This window comes from Nelumbo nucifera, chromosome 1, assembly GCF_055504915.1.
Source record: "Nelumbo nucifera cultivar China Antique chromosome 1, China Antique-T2T, whole genome shotgun sequence".
NCBI lineage: Eukaryota > Viridiplantae > Streptophyta > Magnoliopsida > Proteales > Nelumbonaceae > Nelumbo > Nelumbo nucifera.
In genome coordinates this window covers 35,255,640-35,271,991 of record NC_142649.1, presented here as the reverse complement: position 1 = coordinate 35,271,991, position 16,352 = coordinate 35,255,640, and the positions used below count along the sequence as shown (strand labels likewise).

General features: G+C 41.2%; 1 protein-coding gene across 1 annotated transcript in view; it reads left to right on the top strand.

Annotated features, from left to right (window-relative positions):
• The first annotated feature begins 703 nt into the window (after window positions 1–703).
• Window positions 704–16,352, top strand: part of LOC104608271 (uncharacterized) — a 60,004-nt gene continuing 44,355 nt past the window's right edge. The window contains exons 1-8 of the mRNA XM_010274203.3: window positions 704–896; window positions 1,014–1,063; window positions 1,159–1,266; window positions 1,402–1,516; window positions 1,678–2,393; window positions 2,550–2,681; window positions 3,108–3,197; window positions 3,335–3,452. Of these exons, the coding sequence (XP_010272505.1) occupies window positions 1,062–1,063; window positions 1,159–1,266; window positions 1,402–1,516; window positions 1,678–2,393; window positions 2,550–2,681; window positions 3,108–3,197; window positions 3,335–3,452 (1,281 nt within the window). The 5' untranslated portion in view covers window positions 704–896; window positions 1,014–1,061. The remainder of the gene's footprint in view (window positions 897–1,013; window positions 1,064–1,158; window positions 1,267–1,401; window positions 1,517–1,677; window positions 2,394–2,549; window positions 2,682–3,107; window positions 3,198–3,334; window positions 3,453–16,352) is intronic.

Here is a 16,352-nt window from a genome sequence, read left to right as displayed (position 1 = left end):
AATTAGCTAAACAATGGGGGTAATTTAAGAAATTTGTCCAAAAAATAATACAAACTTTATGAAAACTGAAAAAAAACGCAGAATTTAAAGTTGTAGTTTTACTTTTGAGCATTTGGTATGCAGGGAAAATCTGGAAAATAAATCAATTTTAGAAAAAGAGATTGAAAGGATTCAGGTTACATTCATAGGTAGAGAAAACTTGGAAAATAAACATTTTGGCCAAAGTAACTAGATAGGTAATTTGGACATTAAGGGTCTGTTTGGTTTCACTAGCAACAGTAAAGTTTAGGGAAAACTTCTGGGAAGGTTATTGCAATTTATAAATCTTAGGGGAGGTTTCAGACTTTCAGTAGCAACAATATACTTTAGAGGAGGTTTCAGCAATTTACCCAAACAGAAAACTTAAGGATCTGTTTGGTTTGTTTCTGGAATTAGAATTAGAATGATATATTCTTATAGCCTGTTTGGTTCAGATGGGAATTGAAACCAGTTGGAATGAGTTTCTTCAAATGGGAGAATGCCATTTCATGGAATTTCGATTCCTCCCGAACAAACAATTGGAACTAGAATAAGTCAAATAAGTCATTCCGATTTTGATTCCAGATCACTATTCCTATAAACCAAACGGGCCCGTAGTAATTGTCAGAAAAGTTGAGTCCTAAGTGAATTTGGGTAGTTTAAGAGATTTCTCGAACAGAAAAACAGTTCGAAAAACCTCTTTTTTGGGGTGAATTAACCTTAAGGAGAACGTAGCCTCCAGAATCTCAAAGTCGGTCGATTGCCGCCACCATTCCAACTTCACCGCTGGCCGCTGCTTTGCTGCTTCATCTCTAAGTCGACGAACGTCTCAATACCAGTCCACCTCCACAACCATTATTCAGAGCATCATAGACCATGTGAGACGCAGAGTTTTTCGTGAAATATGATTTTGATATATAGTAGGAATGGTACATCTAGGAGATTACTGCTCACCCCCTAACAAACTCCCTTCTTTTCTCTGTTTCGAGAAACAGCTAACTACCACTGCTCTATCTTAAAGTCTGATTGTGAACTAAGAAACAATGTGAGCATATTCTCTTCCAGAATCACGCTTTTCTACTCTTCTTTTTTCGATGCCTTGGGTGTTCTTTTTGATTTATTTTCCTATTATGTTCTCAGGTCTCGGATTTGTGTTAAGAATATTCCTAAATATGTTGCGGAGGATCGCCTCAGAGAGTTCTTCTCTCAGAAAGGGGAAGTAACCGATGCAAAAGTGATGAAGACCAAGTAATTTGATCGAATTCTCTTTCCCTTTTTGCTTCTTTTTTTATTTTCAATCGTTCACTTATTCATTCTTGTTTGATACTTGATGGCTGGCTATAGTTCTAGTATTAATTTTGTCTGTTTTTTGGGTCAATTCAGAGATGGTAAGAGCAGACAATTTGCTTTCATTGGGTTTCGGACTGAGCAAGAGGCAGAAACAGCTCTTAATTACTTCAATAACTCTTACCTAGATACTTGTAGAATTACATGTGAGGTTTGTAATTTTGTCTTAAGAACTTGTTCATTTCCTTGACTTTATTCTTTAGATTCAGTAGGAATTAAGATAACAAGAGTGCAAGTATAAGTTAAGGAAGCAAGGACTGGACCTTTAGCAACATGAAATTTAATTCAAATCAACAAATATCCTTACATCAGGTAGCTCGTAAAGTTGGGGATCCAAATATGCCTCGTCCGTGGAGTCGATATTCAGTAAAGAAACAAGAAGAATTGACTAAGGAGAACAAAAAGAGTACTGGTTCCAAAAGTTCAAAAATTTTGGATTCTAAAGGCAACACAGAGAATTCTAAAAAGGGCAGTGAAAAAAATGACTTAAAGCTTCAAGAGTTTCTTCAGGTTATGCAGCCACGGTCTAAATCAAAGTTGTGGGCTAATGATGAGTTGGGAGCTCCATTTCTTGACCAGAATGGAAAGGTTGATGGAAAGCAGAATATGTCAGGCAAGGGAGGCAGAAAACAAACAGCTTTGGTGGAGGCTGAATTTAATGAAAATGATGAAACAGAAAATGAGCCCTCTGACTATCATGCAACAAAGCACTCACATGATCTAGCTCGTGATGAGGTTGTCTCAGATACGGATTACTTCAAGAGTAGAGTTAAGAAAGACTGGCCAGACTCAGAAAGTGAAGAAGATGATGATGATCGCGATAACAGCATTGATGAGAAAGTAGATGGGGAGCTCCTTGATGCCCATAAGGGTGCAACCCTAGAGGAGAAGGTTGAAAAAGAGGCACCTTCTGAACAATCTGATGGTGAAATGGTTGCTGGAGAACTGTCATCAGAATTAAAAGATGAGAAAGAAGAAGTTCTGAAGACTGGTCGTCTATTTGTTCGTAATCTTCCATATAGTGCAACGTATGCTTATCTTGATTTTCCTCTCTCTAGAAGTTATATCCTGGGAAAATGTTTATCTGTTATATGAAATCAATATGAACATAAAAATTTATTAGAATTTAGAATTATTTCAGATTATTTATTCTAATTGGCCTTTTGTGTTTTAATGAAATTCAGTGAGGAGGAGTTGGTGGAGCTATTCAGTAAATTTGGTGATGTCTCACAGGTCCATATAGTAGTTGATAAAGATACCAAGCGGTCCAAAGGAATTGCTTATGTTCTTTATTCACTTTCTGAGTCCGCAAATAGGTAATAATTTTCATTTTCAAATTCAAAATTTATGGTATTTTCACAATGATATTTGATAAAGCCTAATTTCACTTTTGGGACTATGACATACAGAATTTGTCGTATAAAGAAAGATATATTTATATCTCCTGATTTGTCTTTTTTTTTCAATTATTGTAAGGACATCCTGGCTTTTTTTTTTTCTTCGCAATCATTTGTGTCATTGCTTGAGCTAGATGCAAATGTTGGCTCGCATTTCAAGTTTATAATTTTGATTTCACAACATACTCATAAAAAAATTTTGATTTCACAATTGTTAATCTTAGAAACCCCTTTCCTGTTTTCCAGTGATTTTGATCATTTTATGTCTGTCACCTACCTATGTGTAAGTTATGTTTCTCAATGACCTTACATCTAAAATGTAATTATTTGTGTTTATTATTTCAGGGCACTAGAAGAACTAGACAATTCTATATTCCAAGGAAGACTGTTGCATATTATGCCATCAAAACAACGAATTCCTTCTGAGACGAAAGGGTTAGTGTTGTTAGGTGTTGAGCTACATTTATCATTTATGTTATTGTTACTTGTTTGTGCTTCGTTTGTAGCTTTCTTCATGCAAATATTTGATGACTAATAAGGAACATCTATATTTGGGCTCACCTACTCTCCAGGTTTGATGTCAACCAAGAAGCAAAAACTTTTAAGCAACGTAGGGAGGAACAGAAGAAGGCAACTGAAGCTAGTGGAGATACACGAGCATGGAATAGTTTGTTCATGCGCCCTGATACAGTATGCCCAATTTAGAAGTTACATTTTACTATGAAAAAGAAATTGCATTTTTCCATCATATATACTTACCTTGTAACTAAGCTGAGATATTAGGAATCTAAATTGTTTATGAAGCCTATCTCTTTTAGAGGGAAACTCTTCTAAGTTTCTGTTCCTAGCAGCCCACCCAAAACTTCTCAAAGGAACTAAATCTATCTTTAGTGACTAGGCTGTTTTCTTTCTTTCTTTATTTTTTTGGGTGATTGTCACTACTAGGTCGAATAGACTTTTTTTTTTTTTTCTGAGGTAAACTTGGAGGGAGGGGTGGGCCAGTGGGGAGGGTGACAGTGGAACTTGATCCCTGGTCAGTGGGAACTATGTCCACTGAGCTCTAGGTTGTTGCTCATGTCTTTTACATATAGTGTCACTTCATGGTATGAGCAAGTTCTGGATCCTTAGCCTCTTAATTGTTTGCTTTTTGTGACACACTGAGAACATTATCTTATTGTAAGCCAGCCCTAATGTTTCATGATGAGGAAAATAGTGGTGAAGGATGTGGGTGAACTGAACTGTAGATTGGAAGTTGGAACTTTTGAGAGCCAATTTGGTTGGAAGATTTGCTAGTATTGACCCAGAGACAAAAAATGTTGAACTTTGGGCAGAAGCAAAATAGGAGCTGGCAAGATCATTGGGAATTAGAAAGGTGAATGTAGGAATGCATTTTAAAATAGGGAAGAATCTGAGAAGGTTTTGGCATTTGAAAAACCCAAGTTAGACAATCAGAACTGTGTATTGGATGTTGGTATCTGTTGGTGGGGTTGATGAAGTATACAACAGTAAATAAGTTGTTATGGACTATGGACAAACCTAGCGGGCATTCCTTTACATGCTTGTTGCATACAAATGTGTAATAGGAGATGCATGCGGCAGCCGGCAAGTTTCTGACAGTTGATGGGCATATAACCTGGGACAACTTGATGGTGCCTAGATTATTTTTAGAAGTAAAAGAGATTGAAGACATTTTGTTGCTGTGCGAATTGATGCTTGCTGGTAAAGTGGTAAAGAGGGAGGATGAGACATGTTCCCAGTTGGTGAACAAGATTGGGGGAAGAGATCTGGGCATAGAATAGAGGGTAGTGAGCAAGACGCTGCAGATTTTAAGAAGATGAACAGTCATTTGAATGTGGAAGGTGAAACTTTGGGTCAAGCAAGGTTCAAAATTTCAATACGATACACCCCGTATCGGCAGGCCTCTGAAACCCCAAATAAGGGTTGCTTCAGATTTTGACCAGTTTCAGGGGGTAGGCAGGCCTAAAACTGATTCCCTGGAGCAGTTTTGAAAAAGAAAAACTGTAAAAAAGATTTATTAGGTATTGAAACACTTGATATGCCTATTTGTGTGTATCAATACTTTGAACCTTGGGGTCAAGGAAGGGGCAGAAAAGGAATTTTGATAAGGAGACATGGGGCAAGAGGTAGAGGGGATTTTTGATGGGAAGATGAACCCATGGAGGTTTAATGATACAAAGGAGAGTCAGTGGTTCGATCATAACAAGAAGACAAGTGATTGACACATAGGGAGAGCTGAGATGGATAGGCCACATATTTGATGCATAAATGAGAGTTATAATATAAGTGTAGGCAAGATGCAATGAATAAAAAGTTAAAAAGGAAAAAAATGGCCAAAGAAAGTCTAGGATCAAAAAGGAAGAGGGAAGTGAGAAGAAAAGGGAGGTAAGCCAACAGATGAAGGGTGATGCTCAGAGAAGGTGAAATGGGCAGAGGTTTGGATAGGGATTATTGCAAGATCTGAGAAAAATGAATGTTGGTAGTGAGAAGAAAAGGGAGGTAAGTCAACAGGCGAAGGGTGATGCTTGGAGATGGTGAAAGAGGCAGAGGACTGGATAGGGATTATTGCAAGATATGAGAAAAATGAATGTAGGTAGAATGGAAGACCAGACCTAAAGATAGAAGTGAGTTTCAACGAGAAAGCAAAGAAAAGAAATATAGAGTACAAAGTCAGCTAGTGGCAGGTAGTAGAGCCTGGGAATACAAAGGAGGCTGCTACAACCAAAGGAAAAGAAGTGTGTGGACTGAAGCTCAACGATGTACCAGAGTCATTGGCAGCAGGGGAGAAGAGAGGGGGTGGCAAAGAGTTTAAGAAAGGTAAGATGTTGGAGGATGACTTTGGTTTGAACTCCATCGAGTCCCACACCTAAGACATTGTTGAACAAGGTTAGCAGAAAGGATGAGTGAGAGAGAAGGAAGAGGGTGTATGATAGGTGGTTGAAGTGTTTGGGTGTAGCAAGGATGGAGATGAAGGGAACGATAAAGTGGTTAAGGAGGAACAAGGGTGAGGATTCTGTTGTGGTAAGATGTCCGACAGAGGGCTGTGGATGATATCTATCAGCAAGCTGTTGAATCTGAGGCTCAAATTTTAGAAGGAAATGAAGGTGATACTGAATGATTTGTGTATACAAGAAGATTGTACGATACTGGACCTCTAAGAGATGAGTTGCATGAAGTAGGAGAAGGGGAAGATGTAAGACGTGTTAGAGGTGGGGGGTGAAGGTCCAGACTGCTCTAGTATGGAAGAAAGAGAGGTAGTGTTGGATGAAATGCTTGAGGTGAAGGAAAAGATGGACTGAACCACATTGATTAAGATAACAGAAATGAGGAGTATAAGGGAATTCATGGAATTAGAAGAAGAGTGGAGGACAAAGGACCATAAAATGGAGATAAAGATAATAGAAAAAAAGGTCAATGAAGATGGGGATCAGAGGCATGTGACAGATAGGGGAGGAAGGGATGTCTAGGAAGGAAGAGGTGGTGAGGTGCTAGTGATCAGAGAGAATAAAGTGAGATTGGGGAATGGTCTATGAGAGAAGCTAAAAGAGGGGTGAGAGGGTTACAGAAGAAAGAAGAATCCAGAAGTGGAAGAAGAAATGAAATTAATAACATGGAGTTTTTGAGGTCTTTGGGAAGAATGCAAGTGGGCAACATGGTCAGAAAAGATAAGATTGCAATATTGAAGTTTCAAGAAACAAACCGGAAGAAGTGGAGAGTGGAATAAGTAATGAGGTCTGGTGAAATAATGTTGAAGAATGGGTGGATCTGTGGAAGTACCTTCAGACTTCAGTATGCTAGGCTGGGGAATTCTAATGTTTGGGAATCCAAATTTATTTTGTAAAATTGGTGAACTGAAAGGTAGATTACCAATATGCATTTTCTTCAAGAATGTAAAAGGGGATCAGTTGTGGGTGCTTTCAAATGTGTATGCATTTGATGAGAGGGGAAAGGGAGGATGTGTGGGAAGAATTGAAATAAGTGGTACATGGAGTGTGCCATGCTGTATTGGGGGTGACTTTAATGTGGTGAAATCAATAGATCCAAATTCATTAGCACAAATGTGGTGGTGGATCCTCTCGGAACAACACAAGAAGCAATCTTTGCTTGGACTTGTTGAAGAAAGGGGTGGCAAAGAAGAAAGTGGGGGATTCATACCTGCGAGGGAAAGTGGCATAAATATGGAGAATGAAGAAGTGGGGGCTTCATTCCTACATGAGATGTTGGGCATGGGAGGGTATTGAATATAGGGGGCGATGGAGGAAGGCTTCATACTTGTGATGAGATGGTGGGAGGAAGTTGTGGTAGAGAATAAGAGATTCGTCCTAGGGAATCTAGAAGGGTAGCAACACTGAGAGTAAGGGAAGACAAGAATTTGATGGTTCAAAGGTTTGTGGATGGTGCGGTTCACACTACAATGACTTGAGGGTGGAAAAAGTGAGTTCAGAAGGGAACGGAAGAGTCACTTGGTTGGGAAGAGATTGAACAAAATTGTATGCTTCTTGATGTTAACTGAAGTTTTTGGCAGCAGTGGAAGGCAAATAATTTGTTTTCCAGAAGGGAAAGGAAAACAGGGGTGGACTTTGATAGCAGAGCTATTGCAAGAGTTTGTGGTGAGGAGTTTGAAAGGAGCTATTGGGTGACGAGAGGAGAAAACAAGGGGAATGGAGGTGAAGGGCCAAACTGGAACTGAAAAGGAAGGATCAGAGGTATCGATTAATGGCTCTGCTACGTTTCCAAAGCCTTGCTTGGGGAGAAATAAGGAGGATTGTAATAGAAAAATGGTGATCATTGCTAAGAAAAAGGTAATGGACTGGAAAAGAGTGTTGGCTTGGTCATGCGGAAGACTCAAATTGAAGAGACGACAATCCTAATGCTCTTTGAAAACAATTAAGGCAGTGCTTGACCTGGGGGAGTTTTAGGTGGATTTCATGATAGTAAAAACAGTGGAAGGAGCTGTTAGAGTGGAAAATTGGTCCCCATCTTGTAACGAGAAGGAATTAAAGAAGAATGCTTGGTCCCGAAGCTTTTTGTGCTTCCGTTCAGTCTATGGTTGGACCGTTGGAGCATGTCTTTGAGAAGATTGCAATTGTGTGTGGTGGGGTTCTTGAAGCATTGTACACACTAGACCTGCACACAGCTAGAATCAAAATCATTGGTGCCAACTTTGATAGAACCCCTTGATGCTTGGATCTATCTGTAGAGGGGATATGGAGGAAGGTTTGGGTAGCTTGGAAACTGAATTGATGCTCTGGTTGCAAGGGTGAGAGGTTGAAGATGACAGTGACGTGGCATGGAAACTGACATGTGGCAGGGTAAGAGGGGGCAAAGAAAAGGAAGAACAGAAAAATAAAAATGGGGAAGTTGGTGGGTCTCAAGTGAGGGTAAAAACAACTCACACTGTTTTAGGAAAGGAATCAAAAGCATTTGAATTACATCCAATGGCCAAGAATTTGTCCTACGTGGATATTTTAAAGTTAAGATGAAGATGGGTCTAAAGAAGAACCAAAATGTGTGAGACAACTGAAGTGGGGTGGTAAGGCTTAATCGAATGAAGGAAGCCATTTTGTTCTGGGGACTGTAGCCTGACTACACGAAATATTAAGTGTGCACGTGGCTGGAACTAAATTAGGTTTATAGGGAGATGATAAGTGTAATATATCATTGTCTCCCTTGAAGAAAGTTGAGGAAAAGAAGGTGGGGAGGTTATGCTGGAGTAAAGTCACTATGTAGTGGGCCCCTTGCATTTCTACCGAGCAAGAACACCCTAATCCAGATATTTTCATTTTGAAGAACTCAGCAATGAAACAGGTGATATAAGGTGGGTGAACTTGAGGATAAAGATGATGGAAGCAACTCAGAGGATGCCTCTAGCATCAACAGTATTGGAGGAAACAATGCATACTAGTGTGGGCCAAGATGACTTAAGCTTGACAGAATTGTTCAATGAGAATCTCCAAGAAGTCTTTGAAGGAGGTTTGGAAGATGAAGCAGAGAACTGGTTGACTGATAAAGGAGGGATGTCGGCGTTCTAGTCCAAGCAACATAGAGGGACCTCAAGCAGTCAGAACGAGAAGGAAACCAGCTAAATCACATTCCATTATGGGGGGGGGGCACGTTTAGTGGATGAGAAGTCAAATCATGATACTTGCACAGAGAATCCAGTGAGTGATAATTTTCCAGATTTTGATTAACCTTGCAATACTCCTATGGGAACTCTTCAATGAGGTTAGACTAACAAGGTAGTAGGCATGCGTAGCCTTCCATAACAGGAAAAAGGATACTTTGTTGTGGTCTTCTTCTCCAGTTGTTTCTGCCCTGGCTCCCCCAGGTACTTGTGTTCATTTGATTTTGGGTACTAATGACTGTTTTGTTAACTGTGCAGAAACACAGTTATCCCATTCCTTGTCTGCTAAGCCCATTGTAAATGATTCTGATGGTGAAAGCTATAAGCTAGGGGGATAGGGGAAATTTAAAAGTTGAGAAGTAAAATAGAATTGAATCTAGTCATGAAATAAAGTTTATTGTTACTGATAAAAAAAAAAGAATCTAGTCATGAGGGAGAATGGGGTAATAGTCAGGGTAGTGAGGGCAGCAAATATTGAGATTGTTGGGAAAGGAAGCAAGCAACAAGATGAATAGCCAATGAATTGGGCCTTATGGTAAAGAGGGATCACTAGTAGAGAGAGTTGCAAAAGATAAAGAAGACTTAGAGAAAAAAGAGGAAGTAACAGGGGAAGACAAAGAGGAGAAAGAGATAGAAATGGGATTGAAGATGGTCAGGAGCCCGTGGTGGAAATAGCCAATGAATTGGGCCTTATGGTAAGTTCCACAAAGGAACTAAAATCCTATGTTAGGAAAGGCAAGGAGGGAGGTGGTGGCGTAGAAGACGGTGGGGAGATTGATTTTAGCAATTGGGATGATGATGTCTTGCTTCTTTTGTTAGTTTAGAGTTGAGTCTGAGGAGAGCTTTGGTTAAGTTGCATGTGAAGTTGATGTATGAGTTTTTCTTTTCTGGCAAGGTGGTTGAAAGTGTTTTTGTTCAAGGTGTTAAGTTAGCACCTTACAGGGTTGTAACCGGTTTCTTTTTTCTTTAATAAACTTTCTCTTCTACTATCAAAAAAAGGAAAGGAGAGAGGTAAGACAAGGAAAAAAATGAGTGAAGTTGAGAGGTTGGTGAATGATGTTGAAGGTGACAAGGAATTTAGTGTGAGGAAGGGTAGGAGGAAAGGAAGTTACTAGGGAAGGAGGATAGGCAATTGGGGTTTGCTTATAGTTTGAATTTCATGAAGATCTTAAGCTGGAATGTGAGTGGTTTGGGGTTTAAGATTATAGAGAAGCCTGAGCATGATGGTTTAAGAGTCTAACCTTCAACAGTTGGATGCAAGGTGGGCAAGGAGCTTATGGGGTTTAAGTGGAGTTAACTTGTGGTGAGAGGAAACAATAGAATGTTTGGAAGAGTTGGTGGGTAATGAAATTGAAAAATTTGAATGATGGGTTTGTGTGGGTGTTGACTAATGTTTAAGGCCTAACTCATATTGGGAGAGAACATGATGCGGGAAGAATTGGCAGACATTAGGGGATTGTGGGAAGGACCTTGGTGCTTAAGGGGTGATCATGCGAAGACATCAGCAACAGAAGAGGCAGATTCTCAACAACAAGGCAGTAAAGAGGTTTGTGATGAGGAGCCGTAGTCAGGATTTGGTTTGGAGGTTGGAGTTTTAGCAATGATGGATTGTTTGTAGAGCAGACTTCATCAGATTATGCATTTGAAGAGGTGATGACAGATGATGTAGTTTCAACAAGGACGCAAAATCAAGAAGACACTGTAGTTGTTTTGAGTAAGAGTGGGGTTGATTTTGGGAAGGAATCTCTTTGGGTGGAGGGTACCCCTGGACATGTAAGGGGGTTGACTCTTTTAAGTTGGGGGAAGGCTGCATCGATCTAGGTGGGGAAAATGAAGGTGCTGAGAGTTCCAACGAAATTGAAGGTTCAAGTGGAGATATAGAGATGTTAGATCCTGTGACAGAAGTGCTTATTGGAAAGCTGGGGGTGGATTTGGGGAGGAAAAGAGATGTAAGTACAACAGATGGGGCTAGAAATGGTGGCAAATCTTTGGTGAACTTGAAACAACCCAAAGGATCAAATAATGGTCATGTCACTGAAGTTTTCTATCAGTTGAAAGATGGTCTTTTAGGAGCTGGCCATTGTAGTAAGTAAATTCAAGAGGGTGTATAAGAGGAAGGGGTAAAGGTCAAAAATAGAAATCAGAGCAATGTTTGAAGGAGCAGTAGTTCTTTGGACAAGTTGAAAAGAGAAGTGGAGGAGATGAAGATTGGACCCAATTCTGATGCTCTAAAGGATGATGATGGGGAAGAGGTTGCTGAAGGGATGAGATATCCATCACATGGACGCCCAAGTCTTGCGGAATGGATTGGGCGACTTTCAAAAAATTTCTCCCATCTTTGTAGGGAATCGAATTCCCTATATTTAGAAAAACAATATTGAATCAAGAACCAAACCAGATCTGAACCAAAAGGAGTAGGAGGGAGGATGTACCTGATACGGAGAAACAATATCTCCCAATGGAGGTGTTCACGCCCAAGGAAGGATCCAAAATCTGTTTCCACTGAAGATGGCGCAGTGCAGGATGAAGCAGAGTTAGCAATGTTCTTCCAAAGAACTTGACCCTTCACAAGAATCAACTAGATGGTGTGTGAGTACAGCTCCAACCAATCTTTTTCCCAAAAGATTGGAATCAAGATCAGATCTTGATTTCTCCCAAGAACTGGAGATCGAACTGAAGGTGATGGCGGCGGCAGGAAGGAGGCGGCAAGAGAGAATTCGTAGGGTGCAGAAATCTCTCTTGTGATTTTCAGCTCTGAAGAGAATTGAACATCAATCACTAACTGTCCATCGGCCCTTTCTCCTTTCATAATCTTAAAGGGATCAACTCCTAATCCCATTAGGAGTTGCTAATCTAAATCATGTTTAGATTAGAAGTCCCTTTAAGTGATAAGGGATAACCCTTATCTTATCTGCAGATCAGATCAGCTAACTCCTAATCTAATTAGGAGGTTTCCAGATCTAAATCTCATTTAGATCTTGGACTCTCTAAGTGGATAGGGTCTAGGCCCAATCCTATCAGCTGGTCCATCTCAGAATTCGCCCCCTTTTAATTGACTAATCAAATCAGCCCAGTTCGAAATGGGTTTAAGGCCCATTTAAGGTTATGTACTCACTTAGCCTTCCAAACTGCTGCTCAGTTGGGCTTCCTTGTATGGTGTGGGACCCAAACATTGATCTACACATTAGCCACCTCCGTTTGCTGGTTTACCTATTATTAAAAAGAAAAGGTTCAATGTGAGTACCTCCTGGAATGAATATGGGGTACGTGCCCTGGCTTCCTTCTTGGGGACCAGCCTAGCCTTTAATACAAGGCCTGGTCGAATACACTGTTATGGACAGTGAACCCCCTGAAAACCCATCTTATGGGCTCTATGGGCCCAACACTTACCTTAAGTGGTCCCTGGGCCAAACCACCTTGTAACACCCAGGGACTGTGGGCGGATGCAAGATTAGCCCATCAGGTATTATCCTCAATGGTCTTACACTTAACCTCTCAGCCCATAATGATCATACACTGCCCGACAAGAGAGGACCTCTCCCTCGGCTGCAAGGAACAGTGTTGCACTCTCTACTTATATGGATCCTGGGAATTAAAACCTTTTGCAAACCATTTCGAAACCATAACATATATATATATATCTAAATATATTTTGCAAAACAAAATCTCAACAATTGAAATCGGCTGCCGGCAGTCTTGGTTTCCATCAAAGAGAGTGCATCCCCGATCATTACCTTTGTCCGACAAAGGGGCTGATCCTTTATGATCACCCACTCAGATGAATTCTCGGACTGTCCCAACATACCCAGGTTTTGACCCTCGCTAAGGATCTCACTGATTGGCACATCAAAGACAGCCCAATCCGACACCTAGTGTAGTATCATAATCGAGTCTGGGGTTAGGTGTAACTTTCCAGTTTTGCCCATCTATCTCCAAGGTCCAGGGCATTACTGAAAATCTGGTCCGGTTCAAAGGTTCTATTAATCCTACACTGCATGTGCTTCGGGTCTCACCCTGGTAGCTGAGACAAGCCACCCCAACAGTTGGCCGCACACCAGTGTCAGCCTTGGCAGGATAAATCCCCCAGACATACCCAATGGCTGTGAACATTCTAAACTAACACGTCTCATTAAGTGTCCAGTTTAAGGGTATTACACAGAAACACACCACAGGAACATGAATCAAATGTGTACTTTATTCATTTACAATAAATTCATAATGTACATAATTCTGATTGAAGCTAAGGGCATACAACTGTCTAACAGCTCCCACTTGCACTTAGGTCCAATCTGGTATAAGCCGGAGTCCCATACTTTCCACGTGTTTCTCGAACAGTTTCTGTTTGTGGCTTAGTCAATGGGTCTGCTACATTCTCTGCTGATGCTACCTTCTGAATCAAGATATCCCCTCTACCAACAATCTCCTGGAGTACGTGGTACTTCCTCTCGATGTGCTTCGACTTCGAGTGGGCTCGTGGCTCCTTAGCCTGAGCAATCGCTCCATTGTTGTCACACAACAATGGGATGGGTGATGTGCTGGACGGAACTATTCCCAATTCGTGAACGAACTTCTTCATTCACACGGCTTCCTTGGCAGCTTCACTTGCAGCAATGTATTCGGCCTCGGTTGTGGAGTCTGCTGTGGACCCCTGTTTGCTACTTTTCCAGCAAACAGCACACGATCCTATCGTGAAAACATATCTAGATGTAGACTTTCTATCATCCGGATCCGACTGGAAATCCGCATCTGTATACCCTTGGATATGTAGTGAACTACCATCGAATACCAGACAAAACTCTTTTGTCCTTCGAAGGTATTTAAGTATGCATTTCACAGCAGTCCAATGCTCCTGCCCTGGGTTGGCCTAGAATCTGCTTACTACACTCACTGCCTGGGCGATGTCAGGACGAGTGCACAGCATGGCATACATGATGCTCCCTACGGCTGAGGCATAGGGAACGTCTTTCATGCTCTCGATCTCCTCAGAGGTCTTTGGAGACATCTTCTTGGAGAGATTGACTCCATGCCTAAAAGGAACATTTCCTTTCTTGGAGTTTTCCATGTTGTATCTCTTGACTATTTTGTCAATATAAGCAGATTGGGATAATCCTATTATCCGCTTCGATCTATCTCTATAGAGTCGAAGACCCAGTATATAGGAGGCTTCTCCAAGGTCTTTCATGGAGAATTGCTGTGATTGCCATACTTTTATCGTAGTTAACATTCCCACATCATTCCCAATGAGCAGAATGTCATCTACATACAGAACCAAAAACGTAACCTTGTCACCACTGGTTTTCCTGTAAACACAGGGTTCATCCGGATTTTGCTCAAAATCAAACTTTTTGACCGTAGAGTCAAATCGGATGTTCCAACTTCTAGAAGCTTGCTTGAGTCCATATATGGATCTATTCAATTTACAGACCATGTGTTCCTGACCCGTAGCTACAAAGCCTTGCGGTTGCTGCATATAGATATCTTCAGTAAGATCTCCATTCAGGAATGCAGTTTTGACATCCATCTGCCAAATCTCATAGTCATAGTAAGCTGCTACAGCTAGTAGGATTCTAATGGATTTAAGCATGGCCACGGGGCGAAAAGGTTTCCTCATAATCGATGCCTTCTTTTTGAGTGTATCCTTTTGCCACCAGTCGAGCTTTGTAGGTCTCAACCCTACCATCGAGGCCCTTCTTCCTCTTGTAGATCCATTTGCAACCAATTGCTTTTACCCCGGAGTCCAGACTCCATTGGTCTCCATTGAGTCCATCTCAGCTCTCATGGCATCTACCCACTTAAGGGAGTATGTCCAACATAGCTTCCGTATAAGTTACGGGATCCTCTTCACTAGTTAGGGTTTCGACCAGGTAACTATCTTGATCGTAACCAAAACGGACCGGTGGCTTGGACACCCGGGTAGATCTTCTAGGTTGGTCACTACCTGGAACTTGTGGGACACCTCCCACTGCATTTGAGCTCTCCTCATCAAGAACAATTTCCTGACGAAGATTGTCCAAGATGTAGTCATTTTCCAAGAATTGTGCATTCCGACTGCAGAACACCTTCTGCTCACTTGGATCATAGAATAGGTAGCCCACTGAGCCCTTTGGGTAGCCTCCGAATAGGCAACGGCTGGTCTTGGATTGCAATTTGTCCGGATTCGTTCTTTTAACATGAGCCGGACAACCCCAAATCTTCAAGTGTCGTACACTTGGTTTCTTTCCGGTCCAAAGCTCATAGGGAGTCTTAGGAACCGATTTGGTTGGAACCCGGTTCAGCACGTATAACGCAGTCTCTAATGCGTATCCCCAAAAGGATGTGGGTAACTCTGATTGGGTGAGAAGTGACCGGACCATATTCAATAAGGTCCTATTCCTCCTCTCTGAAACACCGTTAAGTTGTGGTGTAGCAGGAGGAGCCAATTGTGATACTATCCCATTGTCCTTTAAGTAGTCCCTGAATTCGTCAGAGAGATACTCGCCACCTCGATCTGATCAAGGGCTTTAATTTCTCTCCCTAACTGTTTCTCGACCTCTTGTCTGAACTTTTTGAATTTTTCAAAGGATTCATACTTATGTCTCATTAGGAACACGTAACCATACCGAGAATAGTCATCGGTGAATGTAATGAAATACACGTGTTGGTTACGGGTCCTAACACTCAGGGGACCACACACATCAGTATGTATAAGGTCAAGCGTGCCTGTACATCTTTCAGGCTTACCGTTAAATGGCCTCTTTGTCATCTTACCCTGAAGGCAAAGCTCATAAGTGGGAAGATCTTCTACAGTTAGAAAATCCAAAGGACCATCCTTTACCAGTCTTGTGATTCGGTCAATACCAATATGGCCAAGTCGGTAATGCCACAGGCACGTGGGATTAACTGTATCACGTGCTCTTTTCTTGGGGATTTCGGCCGACGTAGTTTCGGCTATGTTAGTTTCTAGAGAATGATGTAGAACATAGAGACCGTTCTCCAGTTTCCCATGTGTGATGAATTTATTGTTTCTTTTAATAGTAATCGTATTACTGAAAAAGACAGAATATCCATCCGCACAGTTTTGAGACAGAAATCAAATTTCTTCTTAGATTTTGCACAAAAAGACAATCTTTAAGTACAATATTTCCTTCTCTAAATTTTAATTCTACGGTGCCTATTGCCGTAGCTGCAACGCTTGCAGAAGTTCCCAAGTAGAGCATCACTTCTCCATCATTCAGCCTTCTGCTTACCTTGATCCCCTACAGTGAGTTACACGCATGAGTTGAAGCCCCAAAGTCAATACACCAGGACGCAGAAGCCACTAATAAGTTAGTTTCTATGACACAAGATTCGAATTTACCTTTCTTGGATTTTAGGTACTGAGGACAGTTCCTCTTCTAGTGGCCGATTTGTTTGCAGAAGTGACATGCATCTGCTGTCCTGTCCTTCTGCTTCTTGGGCTTGGTAGTCTT